This window comes from Caloenas nicobarica, chromosome 11, assembly GCF_036013445.1.
Source record: "Caloenas nicobarica isolate bCalNic1 chromosome 11, bCalNic1.hap1, whole genome shotgun sequence".
Lineage (NCBI taxonomy): Eukaryota > Metazoa > Chordata > Aves > Columbiformes > Columbidae > Caloenas > Caloenas nicobarica.
Window position 1 is genome coordinate 22,589,348 of NC_088255.1, and position 21,795 is coordinate 22,611,142.

General features: G+C 53.6%; 1 protein-coding gene across 4 annotated transcripts in view; it reads right to left on the bottom strand.

Moving 5' to 3' along the window:
- The window catches only part of SRGAP3 (SLIT-ROBO Rho GTPase activating protein 3), an 89,306-nt gene that overhangs the window by 35,652 nt on the left and 31,859 nt on the right, over positions 1 to 21,795 (bottom strand). For all 4 annotated transcript variants that reach the window (XR_010606786.1, XM_065642316.1, XM_065642317.1 and 1 more), the window contains exons 2-4: positions 10,026 to 10,218; positions 9,031 to 9,193; positions 3,974 to 4,036 (exon numbers count right to left, since the gene is read on the bottom strand). Coding sequence is in view for 3 of the 4 variants with exons in the window: in XM_065642316.1 (XP_065498388.1) it covers positions 3,974 to 4,036; positions 9,031 to 9,193; positions 10,026 to 10,218 (419 nt within the window). In the remaining variant the exon portion in view is untranslated. The remainder of the gene's footprint in view (positions 1 to 3,973; positions 4,037 to 9,030; positions 9,194 to 10,025; positions 10,219 to 21,795) is intronic.

Here is a 21,795-nt window from a genome sequence, read left to right on the forward strand (position 1 = left end):
CGGGACGGACCAGCCACGAGGGCCCGCGGCAAAGGGAGCGGGAACCCTCCAAAGCACAGTAACTTTGCACAAGCCTTAATGAAGAAAATACAGAGTTCTCCTCAGCTGCGGTTGTCAGCAGGAACCAGGAGCATTTCACTTGGACGAGGCTGGGCCGAACCATATGATCTCTCCTCTTGCCAAGCACAAACGTCAGCACAAACAGGCTCCAAGTGCCGCAGCGAAGCACAAATGTGCCATCGCCGGGAGCTGCGGTTCTAGGCAACTGCAAGAACCGTAAGCAAAGGCTTGTGCCTTGTTTCTGCGCTGCTTTAGTTCAAAATCCTGCAAAATCTAACACAGATTCAAGCCATATTTGAAACTGTAGTTCCTGCAGTGCATCACAGGACACACAAAACAATTTCCAGGTTTTCCCTAAGGAGAAAGACAAGTGGATTCGCTGAGCCCCCCTCATCCTCGCTGTCTCCATCTTTTTGCGAAAAACTCAGAGGAAAGGGAAAAAGAAAAGCCCTGCACTTGGGTGCAGTGGGGCAGGCACGAGAGAGGCTTCTCCAGCCCCCAGAGAGGCCCCAGTGCAGCGCGACAGAAAAGCCCAACGATGAAACAGCAGCCCAAAGTGCTTGTTTTTTGTGAAATCTAAAGGTTATGGGAAGGTTACCCAGCCCGAAAACCTTGAGCAGTTAATCGGTTATCTCCATTCCCCAAGGCGAGCGCGGTGGCAGCCGGAGCCGCAGGACCCGCCAGGCAGAGCCACACAACACGCCGCGGCCTGGGACCCGCACCGGCTCTCACGGACACACGAGATGTCCCCAACAAAGGCCCTTTGTCCTCCTCTGTAATTTATCCCTGCTTGAACCTGGAAAGGCAACACAGGAACCGGGTTTAAGACTCCTCGGAAAGTCTCTTTAATAAAGTGCAAAGGACCCAACATGGCCACACCAAAATACCTTCCCCGGACTTCAGCACCCGTGTTGCTGAAACGGATTAAACAGCTGGCTGTGCCAACATGCTTGGAAATCCAGGGGCTATTTCTGTTTGTTTTAATATCTGCCTTAATTTTGCCTGGGCAGCACCTGCACTGCAGCAATCGGCCCTTTGATCCGCAATTCCCTCGCGCCCTCTTGGCACTGCGATCGAGCCACACTGTCCCTGTCTTACACCATTGTGTCATGAGGAAAAACTGCCACAGCTGCGTCCCAGGGACCTTTTCTGCAAATAACTTAATTAGCTGCAGTGGAGGGAGAAAAATATGTTCCAATGTTCATTAGTTATTTAACAACACAAGTTGTGTTTTCCAATATTAATAACACGTTCTGGATAGAGGCCATTGCTGAAATACCAGCCACAAATGGCACCATTTGCTGCCTCCAGCTAGAAGTGCTCTTTATTTCTAACCAGCTCATCAGCAGAGGCAGCAGATCAGACCCCGGGTGTCCTGTGTTCAGCCCCGCTGAGGGTCCCCTCACGTTGGACACCCCCTCACAGCGTTCCCCACGGCAAGGGAAAACTTCCCACAGCCACTTCATGTCCTGCTGCACAGGGAGTGATGCTATTATGGGTAGTTTTAACCTGAGTAATGCATCTGTAGATATTATCCTAATTAATACAATTCATTTCACAATTATTAATCCTCTTCCATAATACCTAGTGACCAAGAATCTCACCGGCTCCCATCACGAGACTTTTACAGACGTCACTGCCTGCCTTCGGCTCCAGCCGTGTCCCTGCGTTCTGGCAAACGAAGCCCAAACATCACACAGCACATCGTTGTGAACCACACAGCAAACACCAGAATGGAGCTCTGGGGTCACCGCTTTCCTACCCTAACTTTGGCCTGACTTCTTCAGAGAGGAACGCACACGATACAGAAAGGGGCCTGTGAGCAGAAGAACAAAGAAACTCCAACCTTTACAGACTCCAACTCAGTGTCTGCTGGAGTCTGTGAGCAGGAATCGAAAGAATGAAGCTGGCTTGAATTCACGGCTAAATCTCTTCTGTGCAAAACCGGTCACAGGCAACTCCTACTTCAGAACGAAAGTTATCTACTTCCTATTTAATTAAAAGCAGTGTGGTTTTGGGTTTGGTTCTTTCCACCCAGAGTCCACAGGGTGACTTGCATCAGAACAGCAACAAGGCTGAATTAAAATCAATTTAGGTTTTTTGGCTTAAGTTTGAGACAGTGAAGGCCTGAGAAGCCTGTAAAGATTATATCGTTTCCACACAGTGCACAGCATTCCCCTCTGGAAGGCTGAAAAAGCATCCAAGCCAGGGCACAGTCATAGTGTGGATACAGGGCTTGGCCATCGGCAAGACAAACGACCTCCTTGCACTGACAGCAGATAAATGACATTTCACAAGCAGCAGCTCGGTGTCCCCGTGCTGTACTCGGTGCTGTTGTGACACAGGGACACACCAGAGCAGGTCAGACCTGGGCTGGGGTCCCCGTGCTGTACCGGTGCTGCTGTGACACAGGGACACACCAGAGCAGGTCAGACCTGGGCTGGGGTCCCCGTGCTGTACCCGGTGCTGCTGTGACACAGGGACACACCAGAGCAGGTCAGTCCCGAGGACGCCCCAGAGCTCCCCCAGCACACGCCGACCTCCCCGCAAGCCCCTGTGCAACTGAGCCCCTTTTACCTGCTGTCCCAAGGACACCAAACTCCTGACTGGAGGGGAGCTGGTCTAACAGATTTAAGATGATCACGTTTGCCCAACAGCACCTGCTTCTTCTTCATGTTTCATCGTCATTTCTGAAATAAGCGTCTCTGCCCTGGCCCTGCCCAGCCGGATGACATGAGCGGCCTGTTCTCTCAGCAGCAAGGTCAGTTCAAAGCAAATGCGAAGCTCTTCAGCCCTTCCAGTGTTTCACATTCAAACACGTTCTGCTCAGCGTGCAGGAGCACGGCAGGGAACGGGTTTTGCCACAGGCTCAGCAGGAGCACAATGACTCCCTGTGTCCTTCCTGGGCCACCGGCACGTGGTTGGGACCTCGGCCATGTCTGACCCTCGGGGGTCCAACCCGTGTCCCACAGGTGACGCTCCTGTCCCATGTCTGAGTTCTGAGAACACCAGTACACAGGTATTAAGGTCAGCCCAGCCCTTGTCAGTCTTCCCTTGTTTTGCATCTGTCATGCTGCTGTTGTAATTAATCTTAATTAGTCACCACCACTAAAACGGCTTGTGACATTCAGCCATCAACAACACGCTCCCAAATCTCATGCAGGCTTTTTAACCCAACCTGGCTGCCCACCCACACTGCAGGTCTCACAAACACCAAATCTCTCAACAACCAGTGCAGAAACAAACCTGTTAAGAGAAGATGTATGGCAGAAATTTCCAATAATATTACTCGTACTCTTTCGTTCAGGCCTATTTTTCAAAAGACGGAATAAAATGATTGTTTAGGAATAAACCTACTGCAGTGTTATTTATGTACCAGTAACAGATACAACCAAAGAAAGCAAATATATTGTCTCAATTTTCCAGTACAAGACAGACTTTATATTGCTTTGTTGATTCTAAACTACAAATAAAATTTAAAAAAAACAATTGCTACAGGGCAAGAGACAGAAGCAAACACTATTAGTGCCCTGCTATGAAATCCTGCCTGAAGAGTAGTGTCCTGGATAACGGCACAGAGCTCACCAGACACAGCAACAGCTCCGCAGCCACGTGCTCCCTGGAGCGGGGAGGGGAGCCGAGCACACCCCAGCGCAAAGCCTTACGCGTTCCCCAGCCCAGGGTCACATCCAGCCACCACCCAGAGGCCACCAGGCTCCCGGCAGCACAGCTCGTGAGCCACCAGCGCCTGGCAGTGACGCTGGTGACACCGGAACGGGCCTCGAGGCAACGCGGAGCTGAGAGCACTGAGGACACCAGGGATCCCACTGGACCGTGCCCAGGACATCTCCACTTACGCCTAAGGGACACAGTTATGTGATACCCCGTGGGGTAGGACCAGCTCATCACTCACCGTGTAAAGCTCGTTGGTGACTTTCAGGAGTTCTTCGTGCATCTGGAGGCCAATCTCCTTGCTCTGGAAGACAACAAGAAGAGTGGTGACTGTTAGGCTCACAAGGTGCATTTCTGAGAGGAAAATACATTTTGGAGGCAAAATCGTATGACTTCCCAGTACTACAGAAAGAAGAAATGAGGTGACAGGCTTTTCCTGACTCGCTGGCGTGGAAGGTCTGCAGCGCTGCCAGGGCACCGGCACGTGGCACCCGCGGAAGGGACAGGCTGGGGACACCGGCGAGCTGGCAGGACAGGGCAGCAGCGAGTTGTTCTCATCTCTTCTCAAACCAGGCACCAACCTGATCCCAACAAAGCCAGACATGCCGGTTCCCAGCCCTTCCACCCCTCTGCCCAGCAGGTCCCAACAATCCCCAGCAAAAGCTTTCGTGTCCATCCCACAGAGAACAAAGCCACAGCAACCCATTCATGCTGCCACCTGCGGCATTTTCCACGCGGCTCCCATGCCTGCAGGGTTTTCCTCTCCTCCTCCCAGCTGCCGACAGGTGGGTGGCCCTTGGCAGCACAACCGCTGCTGGGAACGTCCACCCGAAACAGCTCCTGCCCCGGAGAGCTGTCTGCTCCCCAGGCAGACCGGCCGTGCTGCTCTCCAGCCGAGTTAACAAACCAGCTACATTTTAATCCTACATATTATTATAAAAGAGACAAGCCTGCAGCATGAGAAATGCCCCAGGGCCCAGAAACCCTATCCAATATCTTTCCTGCTCTGGGAGCTGAAAAGACATCAGACAGCTGCCAATCCACATCTGGGATGTTTTTTCCATTTCTAAACATAAAACCCAAAATCCAGATGGCCTCCTCTTCCAAGGTGCCTGTGACAGTGAAGTTTCAAAGTAAAATAGCATTTTGATTCCCTTTCACTTTCTACAAATCCTTAACAAAATAAAACGTGTGATTACAAACATGAACACGTGCAGTACAGCAAATCCTCACACCCTTTCAGAATTGCTGCATTTTGGTTTGAGGTCGCTGTTTGTCCACGGAGCACTCAGCCTGGATTTCAGAGACCACGACGAGGAACGCCACCATATTTATCTATCCTGCAAGCACACAGGGATGAATCCAGAACGACAGACAATCCCACTCTGCCCCACGGGCAGTGTTCATCTCCATCCTCACTCTGTGGATCCCAAATGTAATGCCCTCCCACATTTTGGGGACCGTTTCAGGTTAAGACTAGCAGAGTGCACAAAAGCCGGGCCTGCTCCATGGCCAGAAGCAGTTTATAGCTCAACTTTGCCTATTTTTCCACAAAACCTGCGTTACTGGGTGCAGGCAGGTGGTTGCTGCATTCTGCACACTGAGCTGCTCCATGTTCGTGGTGCGTTAACTCCCCTGTGTAACCTAAATTATACAGCAAACATTTGTGGGTACACAAGTTGCTTGGATTTGCGCTCTCCAGTCATACAATCTACCTTGATTCAACAGACTTAAATAAGACACCTGTCGCTGGCCTTGCAATTTCCAACGCAGTTTGATATTTCAGAACGCAGGTTACCGGCGCTGCCCAGCCCAAGCATTTCAGGTTTGAGCTTCACCTTGACCACAACCCGCGCTCCCTCATCTCTCTGCAGTAGCTCATTTTCTCTATTCTGACCTGAATGAACCAAAGTCTTTCTCAAAAAGGATATATATTGCGAAACAGCTGCACCACAGTTATATAATAAAGTTTCCAATTTCACAACCACAAGAGCCAAAGTTCAGCAAGCTCCGGAGAAAGTTCACTGCGAGTGTAAGAACTCCTGGCACCTTCCTCCCTCCACCAACGCGTCCAGCATCGTCAGAAGTCTGCTGGCATCTAAGAGGGCAGCGTCCAACCTCACAATGCTGGAGCCGAGAGGCAGGCAAGGAGCTGACGACTCATCTCTGCTCCACGTTTGCTGCCTCTCCTTTTTTTATAACAGAAATTACACGTGTGTGTTTATGGGAGACAACGCCAAAGTGTCCTTCCCATTCCCTGGCACCATCTGCAAACCCCAAACTCCAATTTAGCCGCTTGCTTTGTGCCTTCCACTCCCGCTACAAACCACAGTTACTTGCAGGGACAGCAGTGGCTTCAGTTCAGCAGATCTATTAAAATTCCTGCAGCTGCAGACAAAATAGGGGAAGAAGCAACACAGACTACTGGCAACAAAAAGTGCCTATTTTAAAGACAAAGGAAAGAACTCCCTTCCAGACAGACACCACTTCTGCATTAAATCTCCATCCAGGGCACTGCGGTATGGGGCGCAATTAAATTCACTGTCACGGAATGTAATTAAATCTCACACTGGGGAATAACGCAGCACGGTTATTTCGGACACAGCAATGTGTGTCATTTCCTGTACGCCGTACTTGGAAGAAGCAGCAAAATTCTTGCAGCAGGAGGCAAGAGGGGAGACGTGACCTGCCCGGGCCGGGGGCCGGCGCTGTGGCCCCTGCCAGGGTTTGTCCCTCGCCGGGGCACAGGCTGAGATGTCCTGGTGACAGACTCGCTCCGACAACAGATCAAGTGAGGTCTCCGCAGTAACATAGCTCCACATCTCGTTTATTGCCTGCCTGTTAGCAACATTAACACACCTCGATAATCTCCTCCTGCGCCAGGAACGTGACTCACGCTGAGAGCTCCGGGGACATTTGCCCGATTTTTGTTCCTCTCCTGGTTAGCGGGGCGTGCGCAGCCCAGGCTGGGCCACAGAACGCGGACGCTCGGGCAGAGGACGCTGGTGCCCCACGTTTTTGTAAAAGGCCCAGTAATGGTGCCATCCGTGGCAGCGGCGGTTTCCGTGCAGCAAGAACTGTACCCACCAGAGGACAACTGCCCTTTGTCACTGCAGCTATAACCAGCCACTGCCACAGGTGAGTGACACCATTTCTGAGCCATTTTTTAAAAGCGCAGAGACACATTTAATCTCCCCGCGGGCTCCTCCCTCGCTGTAACAGCCACCGGCAGCGCAGCCCCTGCCCCCGTGTCGCTAACGAAGGAGCTGGACGTGGGTGTCCGGGCTCCAGCAAACTCCCCCTGCGGAAACTGGCCCAGGTGAGAGGCGACAGCAGCAGGGCAGCGCCAGAACACCCGCTCTGCACCCCCGTCCTGCCCTCCCACCATCCGCACCCACAGAGCTGCCGCTCCCACTGCAGCGCCGTGTTAAACACCGAATTCTGAAGCATTGCCAGAAGAAAGATGCACGGCTGGTTTAACTGCTGGGGTAAAATACAAGTGAGGGGGTGGATTATAGCTCCGTAGAACTGTATAGCTTCAATGTGCAGGGGCTCGGCCGAACAACCCGAGTTCAGAGGGCGAGCCACGTCATACCCTGACGTATTCAGACATCCAAAGCCAGGAATTCCTATATTCCACATCTGGGAAGGGCAGAAATGGAAGGGGAAGAAAGAAAAGAAACCACTGGATGGGAATAACTGCCCATTTTGTAACAAAAGAACTATTAAAGTCCAAATCCAGATTCAACTCACACTTTGTAAATGGTTCCTGCCTTCACAAATAGCAATTAGGAGCATCTCCTCGCTCTGCCTCGCGACCGCCTTGGGAGAATCCCACAGTTCAGCACATTTTTCTGCAGGTATTCAAGATGACAAGTAACAGCTATAACTGGGATTCCTTTGGATGCGACTCAAAAATGGATGGCTTACTGACACCTGCCACTGCGCGCGGAGCAGCGGCTGCGGGTCCCCAGCACCCGCGGTGCTGCCCTGTCCTGCCCCGCGCAGCCCGCAGGGACCCGGCCTGCAGCACGCCGCAGACAGGGTCACCGGCGATCCCAGAGACGTGATGTAGCTTCTGCTGCGGCTTTGAGAATCACCTCGCGGCTCCCGTCAGGCGGCTGCTGAGGCCGGTGGGAGCCAGGACTGGCTTAGCTGAGGCAAAGCCAGACCTGGGCCTGGCTCAGTTAAACGTCTCCAGCCCACCCACTGAACACTCGATGCCCACGGCTCCTCCTGTCCCTGTCTGTGGATTTGGGGAGCCACGGGCTCTCTGGCCGGCGGTGAGAGGTGTGTCAGTGACGCACGGCCAAACGCTGGGACTGTGCGCTGCCGGGAGGGGAAAACACCGCGGTGGAGATGAACAAACCGCAACGCCCCAATTTACTGCAGAACCGTCCCCGGTGCTGCCAGGGGAGCCAAGACACAGCTCAGCACCCGGGTGTTTCCTGGGAGGTGACCCCACGCTGATCAATCGCTTCTCAATTACACCCATCCCCGTACTCCATCTTGGAGGTTCCTGCTGCTTTGCTGAGGTTGTTCACATTGACATAATGAAAGCACAAAACACAAAACCTTCCAGTTCCTCGCTGTACCCACAGCATGTCACAACCCATTAATGGATTCGAGATGGGAGGAATTGAAAGTGACATCTCTGGAAAAAAAACGTTCCCCTAATTTACCATCAAAGAGCAATCTGCATGAGAAGCGAGCAGCTGATCCACAACTGCTGACGCTTTTCTGGAGCCACCGTTTGCCCAGCGGTTCTTTACGGTCCAGCCTGCCCGGGCGTGCTCCAAGCACCGCACTCGCCACGCTCAAACCCTGACGGATTAAAGAGCGAGAGCCACCTCCTCACCTCCCCTGAGCAGCGTGCACGGCTGGACTGGGTGCCTCAAAAAGCCTTTTAGCAGGATGCTCGTGCTCCCACACTGTGCCCAAGGCTTCCAACCAAACCCCGTGCAACGTGGGACGCGCAGCCCCAGGTCCCTTTGGGCACAGTGTGCAGCAGGTTAGAAAAATAAATAACCTGAATATCCCCAAAAGCGTCAGCCTCCCTATCCATATTACGAGCAAATCATGACACAAAATGAGTCTTTTCCATGATTTAGCCATGACATGTATTTAGTAGAAAATCCTGCTACCTTTCTCTGCTTTTTAACAATGTTGGCTTTTTTGTACCCCTTTAGACTTCTGGGAGGACACAGTTGTGTAGAACTCCGTAATAACCTTTGTTTTAGACTAAAATGCAAGGATGGATCCTCACTGAGCAGAACTCTCCACTGCTGCTCTGGTTACCTTTTTGAAGAGCCTGATGACATCCTCACTGATCTGTGACAGCCGGACGATGACATTGTTCATGAAGATGTCGTTCAGGGTGGCGTGATCTCTGCTCTCCCGCCGGGTCTGCGTCAGAACCAGGTACCAGCAGTTCACGGGGGAAAGCAGGTGCTGATCTTTCCTGGGAAATTCGGGGGAAAAAGAAAATCAAAAAGGTCAAGTGAACAAGTCAAAAAGGAATGTAATTTTCAAATTAATGCTGTCAGCATATCAACACTGCCTTCCTCCACCGCAGACAGGATCTCTCCTGTTTTAGCCATGCTTAAGAGTGTTGTTTAACTGAAAGGAGGCTGCTTTTGAAAACTTGCACATATTCACACATTCGCAGTTTTTACGATTTTCATCATCAGTTTGAGTTTCACACAATTCCAGTATCCAGTTCATACTTCCTATTTCAAAGCTTTGTTTCAAAATATTTCCACTCCGGATTTGCCTGGCTCCAGCACTGTACGGCTGTGTACACAGAAAACACACATCCTTCTGAAAAACTGCAATAAACGACATTTCCAGAAACTGCTTCCAAGTCTGAGCTTGTAGGCAGATCCACGTGCAATGTGAACACTCTGACGTGTAGGGATCAGACTGCATATAGAAACCAGGGTTTATAACATGGGCATCCCTTTATCTGCACAATCAAATCAGTGCCTGAACTCAAGCCTCTTAAAAAAAAATATATATCAAGGGGCTTGACTCCTGAGTCCCTGACTCGAATTTTTATTGTACCACCTAGAGAAGTGCACAGTAAGTGTAATTCGGGCAGCACAGGTCAGTAACGTTGTGGTAAACGTCTTGGAAGAAGACATTTCTGGTTCTTCTTGTGAAGCCTGTACAAGGTCACCATGATGCTGTTTGCTCCACTTCTGGCCTGTGCAGCTACAGACAGACATCTCGTGCTGGAGGCAGCACCTGGCCCATCATTTTGCACCGTTTTGCCCCTGGAAACACCCGCTTACTTGAACTGGTGCTCCCTGGAGCTGCGGATCTTGGAGGAGAAGCGCTCAGCCAGTTTCTCCAGGCTGCGGGAATACTCCAGCTCGATCTCCGCCTTCCTGCGGAAGAATTCCTGCAGGTCCTGCAGCAGCTGCAGGCGCGACTCCGACTGCTGCTCCAGGCACTTGAACTGCTCCACCAGCTGCGTGCGGATCTCTGCAATGACCGAACACAACATCAGCCCTGCCCCGTCCCGAGCAAACGCACCGGGCTGCTCAGGCTCCCTCACCAGCCGCAGGGGGAATTCAGGAATTGCTAAAGCCAACAGATTAATTTTCCAAGTGAGAGCTGAAGAATTTCATTCGCCAGTCTCATATTAAAACCTTGTTCTTTGTCAAAACAAACAAATAATCTGTGTAAGTGCACGGAGAGCAACCCTCAGAGTTTTTCAATTGCCTTTTTGAAACTAGAAAATGATGCTTCAATTTATCTACAGTACTACCTGAAGTCCTGTATTCTTCACATATAAACTGACATATTATTTCTGATATATGATCACTTGCATGCCTACAGGGAGGCTGACAGCACTGTAAATCCACACTCCTCTCACCCACGTTCCCAGCGCCGGGTTAACCAGCAAATCAAGCTCATCTTTGGCTCAAAGGCTTAAAAAGTCTTTCAGATTCTCCAACCTCCAGCTCGCAAAACACCACGACTTTATCTGTTCCAGGTTTTTTGCTTTCTCCTCAGGACGCTCAGACGCTGTGAGACACGCGGCAGGGAGAGGAGCCCCGGCAGCCCCCGCTGCAGCATCGCCGGGTCCCGCTGCAGCATCGCCGGGTCCCGCTGCCTCCCACAGCCAACAACCACCCCACGGGCAGCGACAGACCCGTTCTCCAGTAACCAATAACCCTCAGGTATTCCAACTGTGTTCAGCATCTTCAAATTACTGAAAGACTGTTTTACTCTTTCTCCTCTTTCTATGTCAGAGTTGTATGTTTCACCTTGACCAGCCTCACATTGAGGACACTTCTCTCCCACAGTAAAAGACAAATTGCACTTTTTCCAGCTCCCATTTCTCACCCACGGCAGCCGAGGCTGCAAACCCCAACACGGGGTTATCCCAGGAAGAGCAGCAAGTGCTACAGAAGGGAACGTTGCTTGTGAGATGCAGTCAGGCCCTTCACCCTCTGCAGCAGGAGCGGCGCATCAGCGCAGCACACAGTGCAGCACACGGCGCGGCAGGAGCGGCGCGGCAGTACAGCACACGGTGCAGCAGCGCAGCACACGGCGCAGCAGGAGCGGCGCATCAGCGCAGCACACGGTGCAGCACACGGCGCGGCAGGAGCAGCACATCAGCGCAGCACACAGTGCAGCACACGGCGCAGCAGGAGCGGCGCGGCAGTACAGCACACGGTGCAGCAGCGCAGCACACGGCGCAGCAGGAGCGGCGCATCAGCGCAGCACACGGTGCAGCACACGGCGCGGCAGGAGCAGCGCATCAGCGCAGCACACAGTGCAGCACACGGTGCAGCACACGGCGCGGCAGGAGCAGCGCATCAGCGCAGCACACAGCGCAGCACACGGTGCAGCACACGGCGCGGCAGGAGTGGCACATCAGCGCAGCACATGGTGCAGCACACGGCGCAGCAGGAGCGGCGCATCAGCGCAGCACACGGTGCAGCACACGGCGCGGCAGGAGTGGCACATCAGCGCAGCACATGGTGCAGCACACGGTGCAGCAGGAGCGGCGCGGCAGTACAGCACACGGCGCAGCAGGAGCGGCGCAGCAGCGCAGCACACGGTGCAGCACGCAGTGCAGCAGGAGCGGCACATCAGCGCAGCACACGGTGCAGCAGGAGCGGCATGGCAGCGCAGTACACGGTGCAGCAGAAACACGCCTCAACCCGCTCATGGCATGGGCAGCGTGTTTGTGCGCAGCCCTGCAGAGCGTGACAGGAGGACTCAGCCTGCACCAGGAAGGAAGTATCAAAACTGGTAAAGCTCTTTGGCAAGAGGGGCTCGACCTCATCCTTGGTTTCTTCTGCAAATTCAGCACAGTGAGATGACAAACCGTAACGTACCACAGCAAACTACAAATATCTGTACTGCCCAAGTGCACACACACAAAATCACTGCGTTGTCATTGGGAAGCTCAATGACCCAAACCAAGAGAAAACAGTGGTGTCATTGCAATGTATGAAATAATCTTGACTGTGCATATATCTACATAAATCTATATACAAACATTTCTACAGCCGGGGCAGGCCAGCCCCACCGATCCCCTGCCGTGTCAGGCTGTCCCACAAACTCACAGCCACACCGTGGTCCCACCCAGACGATCACTGCTCCACACCGGATGCTGAATTGAGAAATTATTAATTATCACGCGAAGCACTGACTGAAATCACAGAAGACTTATGGACAACGTCAAGGTCTTTAAATTTGTGAGGATCCCACATGGAGGAGGTTAAAGTTGCCATTCTGAGAATCTAGTACTTTTCAACACTTCTTCATAGAAAAACTATGGTGGGAGCCTGAGCCACCCCCAGCCTGCCAGGTGCACTCGGGAGCTGCAGGAACAAGGACACCTGCAGCAATCTCATTAGTGGGTAAATTAACGGCAGTAATGGGACTGGAGGCCACAGGCTGCCTGAAGGTCACTGCAAAAGCAAAAGCTCCTTGGAAATAACAAATGCTGAAAACTCCAAAGTTCAGTCACCTCCATGGGCACTGCTTTTACAGCACTTCTGTGTGTTCTTGGTACTTAGAGAAGACAGCACAATTGTTCATCAAAATGCACCTGAGGCTCACACAGGGTCTTGGGGTGGGACTCAACATGCCGCTTTGGCCACCAGCAAAGCCATTTTCTGCTCCCGAAGCCTGCCTGGATAACTGTGTCACATCCCCGCGGAACCTCGTTCACGACCCACCTCACCCTCCGCAGGCAGGGGACTGGGCACGGAGGAGGGGGCCGCGGAGCAAGACGGCGGCAGGGAGGACGGGGCCACGGAGCAGGATGCTCAGCACAGCCCTGTGCGGCCGGGGCAGCTGCTGCACACACACAGCCCTGGCTGGCAGCTGTGCTGCACAGCACCCTGACATCAAAAACAACCCCGCTATGTAAAAGAATGGAGAAAAAGAAATTAAATTCTCATTGCAAAAGCAGTCTCAAATAACTGGTGTCAGCGCACTTGGTCTTTACTTTTGCACCAAAGCAAGCAGCATCCTGCTCCTATGGCACCTGGCACCACACTGAGACACAGAGCTGCACACTCGCAAACAACAATTCTCCATCCCCTCTTCTTCCCCTTTGCACTCATACATGGAGATAAATGGATTTGCTCCCCTTGCAATGGCACTTTCTACAGGATACAAAAGGTACCAGTTTCATAACAAAACATTTTTAAAACCTTCACATTCCCCTGCTGACAAGAGTTTCCTTCCCACACAAGGTCAGTGGAAACTTCATTACATCCCATATGGATTTGACGTTCCCACTCCTGCTGGTGCCAACGCAGGACTCGCTTTACAGCTCTCTGCTTTCCTGAGCGGGTTTGATATAGATTTGAAAAACAACAGATTTGATCTCTAGTTCTCTTTTCATAGTGGACTACAACCCAAGGCACTCTCCAGAACGGCTCTTAACAACCCTGACAATGCACAGAAATACAAGGAATATCAATAAGGCTTCTCCAATCTTTTCAGTTTTCTACCTCTTCCTATTTTTTCCCAGATCTGAGCTGCTGCTGCTCATCTGGCCTTTGTACCTGGCCCAAAGGTTTGTCCTTGTCTCGTACAGGGTCACTCCAGGCAGTTCAGACAGCAGCAAACAGAGGCTGCCGGAGCACTCACCACCCTGCGCCCCCAGCAACAGAACTCGCAGTTTGTACGGTGGGGCCCGCGGCCCCACCTGAGCTCGCATCCCCCCGCACGCTGGCCATGAGCCCCGCGCCGCCCCGGCGTCCTGGCACAACCAGGGCTCAACGGTGGCACCTGGGTCCCACAGCGGCGAGGACAGTCTGGGGCATCCAGGCACCAGAAAGGCACATTCTCATTTTCACCTACAGAATTTCCTTGTTTCCCCCACCCCCATAACGCGTTGCTTGGACACGTTCTCGTCTCGCCAGCAAAGCCCAGCCGGGGCAGGAACACCTCGGTGCGCAGAGGCCAAGGGCACATGGAGAGCCCACGAGACCCAAAGCCACTGAGCCACCAGCCGTCACGCAAATGAACGCGGCCACTGACCCCGGGAGCTGCTGCTGCATACTAAATGGAAAACCTTGGCAGCAGAAAACAAAATTAAGGGCTGCTGGCATCATTAATGCAAAGACAGAAGCAATAACAGAGACATTCTTCAGAGCTCCGAGGTCTCAGTGAGTCAGTGGTCACAAACAGCCCGGACAGCGGCACCGTCACCCCGGCTCCTGCTCAGCTCTGCTGCTGCGGTCCACAGGCACCTCCTCTCCATTAACATGAACCTGCTCTTAAGGAGCCTTTCCAGATAATCGTGGAAACACACAGGCGGGCAGAAAAGCCTTTTTCAACACTTCGTGCTGGCTGCCCAAGGACAGGCAGGAGCACTCAGGACATGATGTTCTCCTGCCTATGCAGGGAGCTGCAGACCAGCCCCACCAGCTGCTGTGTGATCCTGCCCTCCATCCTCCAGCCCCTCACCTCTGTGTGATCCCCCCCTCCATCCTCCAGCCCCTCACCTCTGTGTGATCCCCCCTCCATCCTCCAGCCCCTCACCTCTGTGTGATCCCCCCCTCCATCCTCCAGCCCCTCACCTCTGTGTGATCCCCCCCTCCATCCTCCAGCCCCTCACCTCTGTGTGATCCCCCCTCCATCCTCCAGCCCCTCACCTCTGTGTGATCCCCCCCTCCATCCTCCAGCCCCTCACCTCTGTGTGATCCCCCCTCCATGCTCCAGCCCCTCACCTCTGTGTGATCCCCCCTCCATCCTCCAGCCCCTCACCTCTGTGTGATCCCCCCTCCATGCTCCAGCCCCTCACCTCTGTGTGATCCCCTCCATGCTCCAGCCCCTCACCTCTGTGTGATCCCCCCCCTCCATCCTCCAGCCCCTCACCTCTGTGTGATCCCCCCCTCCATCCTCCAGCCCCTCACCTCTGTGTGATCCCCCGCCTCCATGCTCCAGCCCCTCACCTCTGTGTGATCCCCCGCCTCCATGCTCCAGCCCCTCACCTCTGTGTGATCCCCTCCATGCTCCAGCCCCCCACCTCTGTGTGATCCCCCCCTCCATCCTCCAGCCCCTCACCTCTGTGTGATCCCCCGCTCCATGCTCCAGCCCCCCACCTCTGTGTGATCCCCCCTCCATCCTCCAGCCCCTCACCTCTGTGTGATCCCCCCCTCCATGCTCCAGCCCCTCACCTGCCTGCGCCCCAGACACGGCGAGCGCGGATCCCCAGAGCCCCAGCCCCAGGGCACCTGCCACGGCCCAGGCTGCACCTCCATGGGCGCCAGCTGGAATCCAGACCAAAACCCGCCCCATCTTCACCAGCGCTGTTTGCGAGCAATGTTCTGGCCAGCAGTACCGGTGTGAGCTGCATCAGTCCCATGTGTCATGGGGCGATTAACAGGCCTTCAATTATAACCTTCAACCAAGCACCAACTACATTTCCCATGTTCGACAAGTATCTCTGCAGTGCCTGACCCCAAACTCTTAAACTTGGGAAGACAGAGCTAGAAAGCAAAAGATCCTCCTGGGAAGAGATCACTAATTGTGATCAGTAATTGGAGGGAGGGGTTTGTAACGCCAGGCACTGTTCCTGCTCCAACACAAGAAGATTCGCAGCTGCTCAGACAGTGTTTTCCACCAGCTCTCAGCCTCCCGGTGTCAGTGCCTGACAGCAGAGAACTCCACTGCACAAAGTGCCAGAAACACCTCCAGGGAAAGGTATTATTTGGTGACTTTCTTCATGATGATCACCAGCCCCGCAGACCCACAGCTCTGTGCCAGCGGGGACGGTGATGCTGTGCCCAGTGCCAGTCCCACCGGCCAGGCTGAGCCACGGCACGAGACGAGCAGAACGACCAGCAGCCCGGGATTACGGCACCAAGAGGCTCCCCAAGAGCAGCCCATGCCGGGCACCGAGATGAGACAAGACTCAGGGGCACTTTTGTTGAAGTTCTGGAAACACGGACCTTCGGATATTCCGGTGTTGGTGCGATCACCACCTCAGCAACACCAACCTCTGTGCCCCCAGGGAGCTCTGCATTTGATATCCCTGGTGTGCCACAGACAGAGTCAAGCCAAGGAACTTCCCCAAATCTTTTCATGACCTCAGAAAAGTGCTGTTTGGGCTGATGTTGACATCTTGGCCAGTATACCAGGGCAAGTCTCATTTTTTCCCCTCCTAGGCTGTTCACCTCGTGCGCTCTGCAATGAGGACAATGCTGGCAGCCACGCACACAGCCCCACAACCACTGTGCACATCCAAATCGCATACCTCTGACAACACGATGATGCAGTGCTTTACAAAGAGCAAAATTATTTGGGACAAACCGTGGCCAATTTCAGCACTCAGCAGAAGTAACGTGCCGATGCGATGTGGAGAGGTCAGGAGGAAGACAGTGCGCTCAGCGCCAGCTCGTTAGTAACACGCCGCTTCTTCAACCGGTCCCACCCTCGGCTTACTGGAGGATATTTTCCATATGGTCTCATTTTTTAAATATAACAATTAAACTCTAGATGAATGCCACTAGATGAACGCAACTTTTACCAGTGACATTCCTTATTATTATTCACTTCTTCCTTGTGTCCTCATACAGTTCACATATTCTCCTGGGCAGGAGAATCTCTGAATTTCAGGCGTTTACAAACACCATGTTGAAATCCCAGCCCCAGCTGAGACAGTGGCCAAACTCCCGCCAGCTTCGACGGAGCTAGCACTTCATCCCTTGGCAGCACAGGAGTGAGACAACCCTGTTCTCCAGCAGTTATTTTGCAAGTCTGCCCCCTTCCAGTAAGCCCTGGCTCCAATGCTTCTTCCCTCAAACGCTGGTGAGGGCCAAGCTCCTCAACTGGCACCAACCACAGTGAAAACCAACACAGCAGAGGCGCGGTGCTGCTGTGCTGCGACTCTAGAAATCACTGTCTTCATAAATACTAAAGCTTCTTGAAATAAAAATCAAAATAAATTTCAGGTAAGCAGCAGAAGGTACCATGGTTCACAGCTACGTTTACTTCTGCCTGTCCCATCGCAGGTCAAAGCACCGCATGAGACAAACCGTGGCGCTTTTTGGTGCTGCACCTTCGACACGATGCTCACGGCCCAACACCGCAGGTTTACAACAACCCCACACTCAGGAAAACCCAGTTGGGTCCCGGCAGAGCCCGTTGCCAGAAGAGGCGAGATGGTGTGTGGGAGCCAGGACCAGCCCCTGGACCTGCTGCAAAGTTCACGTGGGGGCAAGGGGACAAGTTTAGTGTGGGCTGATTAAAGAAACCCAACTCCACGTGTGCAAAAACTGGTGAGAAACAGGCAGTAGAGAAACCTGCAGAGTGGACTTGTGAAGGTGTGCAGCCCAAATTGAAACGTGAGAAATCACAGGCGCCCCGCACAGCCCAGCCCCCCAGAGCCCCGCACACCGCAGCCCCCCGGGAACCCCACTGCCCCCAGCCCCCCAGAGCCCCGCACACCGCAGCCCCCCGGGGACCCCACTGCCCCCCGGGAACCCCACTGCCCCCAGCCCCCCAGAGCCCCGCACACCGCAGCCCCCCAGCTGCAGTCCATGGCTGGTTCCCCACAAGTGAACGCCCCCCTCCTGGAGGCACTGGCAGTTTTGGCACATCACGCCAGCCCCCGCACAGGGTCCCGCCGGGACAGGGCCAGACAAAAGCAGAGGTTCCTCCAGCAACGGGCTGCGATGAAGGCTTTCCCAGACCTCCTCCTCCTCCTCGTCCACACGCTCCCTGGGCCGGGCACAGCGGCACAACAGGACCCAGCCCCGCTGCCCCCAGCACCCCGCTGGCCCAGGGCAGCTCTGGGGATGCCGAACCGTCCGTCCAGGAGAACAACGCCACCGGCTGATCCTCCCAACAGGGACAGCCCACCCTTAGCATATGTTTCACCCCACTGATTTGTGACAAGTGAGAAAATATGCTTGGCAACAAAAGCCATTATTTTTCTCACAACTGGGATTAGACCCAATAGTTTATTGCAAATATAGCACAGCAAGTCAGGCTCACAGGAGAATCCAATTCTTCTACAAACACGGAATATACTAAGAATACCATTTGACTCACAATTTCTTTTATTTCCCCCTTCAGACTATTCATGTGCTGTCTTCACTAAAAGCCCAGCCCTCTTCACCACAGAATTACCTCTTGCGTATTTTCTAGTGCTTTGTCATCCTGTTTTTCAAAGGAACACACCGTTCCCCTTGGGAGAGCCCTTGCACACACATCTCACACACCGTGAACCTGCATTCCTCATTAAAACACCGAGCGTGCTGTGACACCAACCAAAGCCACCTGCCCCAGGCCAGGCAGCGCCAGCTCAGCCAGAGCCCCCGGGGGCGACGTTGAGGAGCCGGCTCAGCCTCCACGGACCCCCACGGCTGGATGGAGATGGGCTTCAGCCTCCAGCCCCCCGCCATCCCTGCGGCCACAAGCCATAACTGACCACAGAACAGGCCCAGTTCATGTACCCCAAACGTTATCACTTTGGAAGGAGAAACTGTCCTGAAAAAACAAGGTTTTGCTCAAAACAATGTGTTGGGACTGAGCTCCAGCATGGACAAGGTCGAATTATCCTGAGCGTGCAGCCGGTGCTGCCCGGGGACCCCCTGAGTCCTGCAGTGCCCTGCCCGCTCTCCCACTCCTGCTCGCAGGGTGAAAGAAGTCTTCAAAACCAGCAGAATCAACCCCATCAGCCTCTCCTCCCCATCACAGACAGCACCAGCAACAGCGATGCTTCCCGTTAGTTCAGCCGCCCCTCACCTGGGAGACCCTCCTTGCTTGAGCCCCTCGTTCTGTGCAGGCAGCAAAGGAACACATGGGCAGCTTCCTGATGTCTGAGAACACAGATCCAAGTTGAGGTGGCAGCAGTCTTGAAATAATTAAAAATAAGCTGGGCGAGCACTTAAGAACAAACGAGCCAAGGCTCTCCTGCCAAGACCCCCGCAGGAGCAGATCTCACGCTGCTCTTCACGTGCTCCACACACACAACTGCGGCTGCTGCGGCATCTGTCATAGCGGTTCGTGATCCAAACCTACCGAGGTCATTGCCAGCGTATGTCCCTACAAACTGCCTCTGGATGCGGATGGGGAACAGCCAGCCAGGCACGTGAAGAAGTACCACCCAGCAGCAGGGAAGAACAAGCGCTTTGGGTGCAGCAAAGCACCCGGTTTTCTTCCATCTGCAGCGCTTTGCCAAGCTTGGACGGCTCTGCCCTGCTGGGAACGCCCGCGTTCCCTGGACAGGAAAGGGAAAACACCAAAACCAAACAAACAAACGAACCCAAACTGTTTATTCTTAACTCCGGCCGAGCCTCAAGACCAAAACTTTCCACAGATAAAGACTGTCTGCCAACAAATATAATGGCATGTTGCAATTATGTTAGATTTAAAAACAGAAACAGAACTTCAAACAACACACGTGTGCCAGACGGAAAGCATAAGTGAGCCGACAGCACCCGGACAGACAGACACCAGCGGGAGCACCCAGACAGGCAGCCACTGGCGGGAGCACCGGTAGAGACAGACACGGTCGGGCGGTTCTGCCATGGGCTGGCGCAGCGGCCCATCCCGGCTGCTCTGGGCAAAGCAGGGGACGCCGCGGCGCCCCGTCCCAGCCCCCGGCGCAGCCCACCATACCCGGCTGCTACACGTATCATGGACAAAAGGCTCTTTTGGAATCGCCTACTGGCTACAACAATTAGCAAAGGGAAATTATCTCTTAAAGAAAACAAAAAAAACCAAACAAAAACTAAATTAAAAAAGCTGAACTCCAGAGTCAAAGTGTCTTTTCCTAAGAAAAACAAATTCAAGTGTGGACAAAACCCACCCAGATAAGTCCATAAGCAACACTGGTCCTCAAGTGCATGTATTGTAAATTCTTCCATGGGGCGTCAGCAGCTCTCGCACACTAAGTGCCAACCCCTAATGAATTCAATGCGCTGATGACCACACTGTTTCCTAAAGAACCTAGCGAGATGTTCAGCTTTATTAGAGAAGAAAAACAGAGCAGAATTTAGTAATTTAATACCCTTTCTTCCAATAACTGAAGAAGCATCCCAGTCCCATGGAGAGAACTGCAGACCCCTGCGTGAGGAGCAGGAAGGTCTGACGGGCAGAACGCGCGAGTCCAAAGCCGCCGCCGTGCCGAGCCCCCTCCTGCGGAGCCTGGCGCGTCTGCTGCCCTTCGCTTTCAACACAACGTTCACAGCAGCGATGACGGTGGATGAAGAAGCCAGAGACACACAGTTGACGCAAGGAAAACACGGGACCCAGGTACCAAACTTGACAGTCGCCATCAGCACCAGCTTTGGCAGAACGCATTAAAAATAGGAATTAAGGTAAAAATCACAATATAAGTAATTCAGTGTCCCAAAAGTCCCTTACCACCTCAATTAGCTAGGCTCTAATATTCAGACTCAGGAAAAAAGCTATATAGTACACCTAAAACCACCACCAGGCTTACTCCAGGATTGCTCCAGTGCTGCTGAAGGCAGAATCCAGCCCAAAGAAACTGCGGCAAGAACGTTTAACCAGTCTCTTAAAATAAACCTACTATTTACAGCCACCTCTGAGCAGCATGGGACAAACGTTAGTGGAGATGCGACTGTTTAAATGGAAAGAGGCGAGAGGAAAGCGAAGGAGAAGTGAAATCAGCCCCGGCAGGCAGGAGCTGGAGCACGGCCGGGCTCTGCGGGACACGCTGCCCGGCCGGTCCCTGTCCCCAGCCCCGGGGACCAGCTCTGGGGAGCCAGCTGAGGCCAGGAACACCCCTGTGCAGCAGAGAACCTGCTCCCCGAGCGGCTTGCCAGCAGAGCTCTGCACCCAGGCTGCGCAGCAGCCAAGTCTGAGTTGTCACAGACCCAGCACAGGGGCTGTTCTCCTGCCCTCTACCACAGACACTAAGCAAATCAACCCAAACTGGTCCCACTCCCTTCCTCTCTCAGGAAGAGAAGCACGTGCGCCAGCAGTCCCTGCAGCGGGTATTGACCCACAGCCCCATCAGAGCCATGGCGAGATGTGGCTGACCCTCACTTCCAAGCTGTGGTTTACCACAGGAGTGCCACTGGGACCTGACAAGATTTGGGAGCTAAATTTAGGCAGCAAAAATGCGTATTTTCATGTTTTCTCCTGCTTTGTAAGGAGACCAGCCAGGAGCAGACTAGCATTTCTCGGAGAGCAGCAGCAAAGCAGGTTATAACCAGACATGGCCACAGTGGAACGCCAGCCCAGCGCAGGGTGATGCAAGCACAGGAGCATCGTGCTTCTCCGCCATGGTCCAGCTCCTGCTCCATGTCCACCCCAGCCCTTTGACTGCTCCACCTGACCTTTGGCTGCTTCAGCCGCAGGTAACTCATGTCAACAGACCCATCCTTGCCCACCCCAGCTCTGCAGGCTCCAGGCTCTGCTCCTGGTGGAGCCCACGTAACACAGGGGGACAACACCGACCCCAGCGAGAGCAGCCGTGTGGTGAAGGAACCGGCCGTGCCCCAGCTGCAGGCATCACCTGCTCCTCTTCCTCAGCACCTCCTCGTGTGCTTGTGAACAGAGACAAGGCCAGTTGTAACCCAACTGCACAGCCCTTCGGGAAGA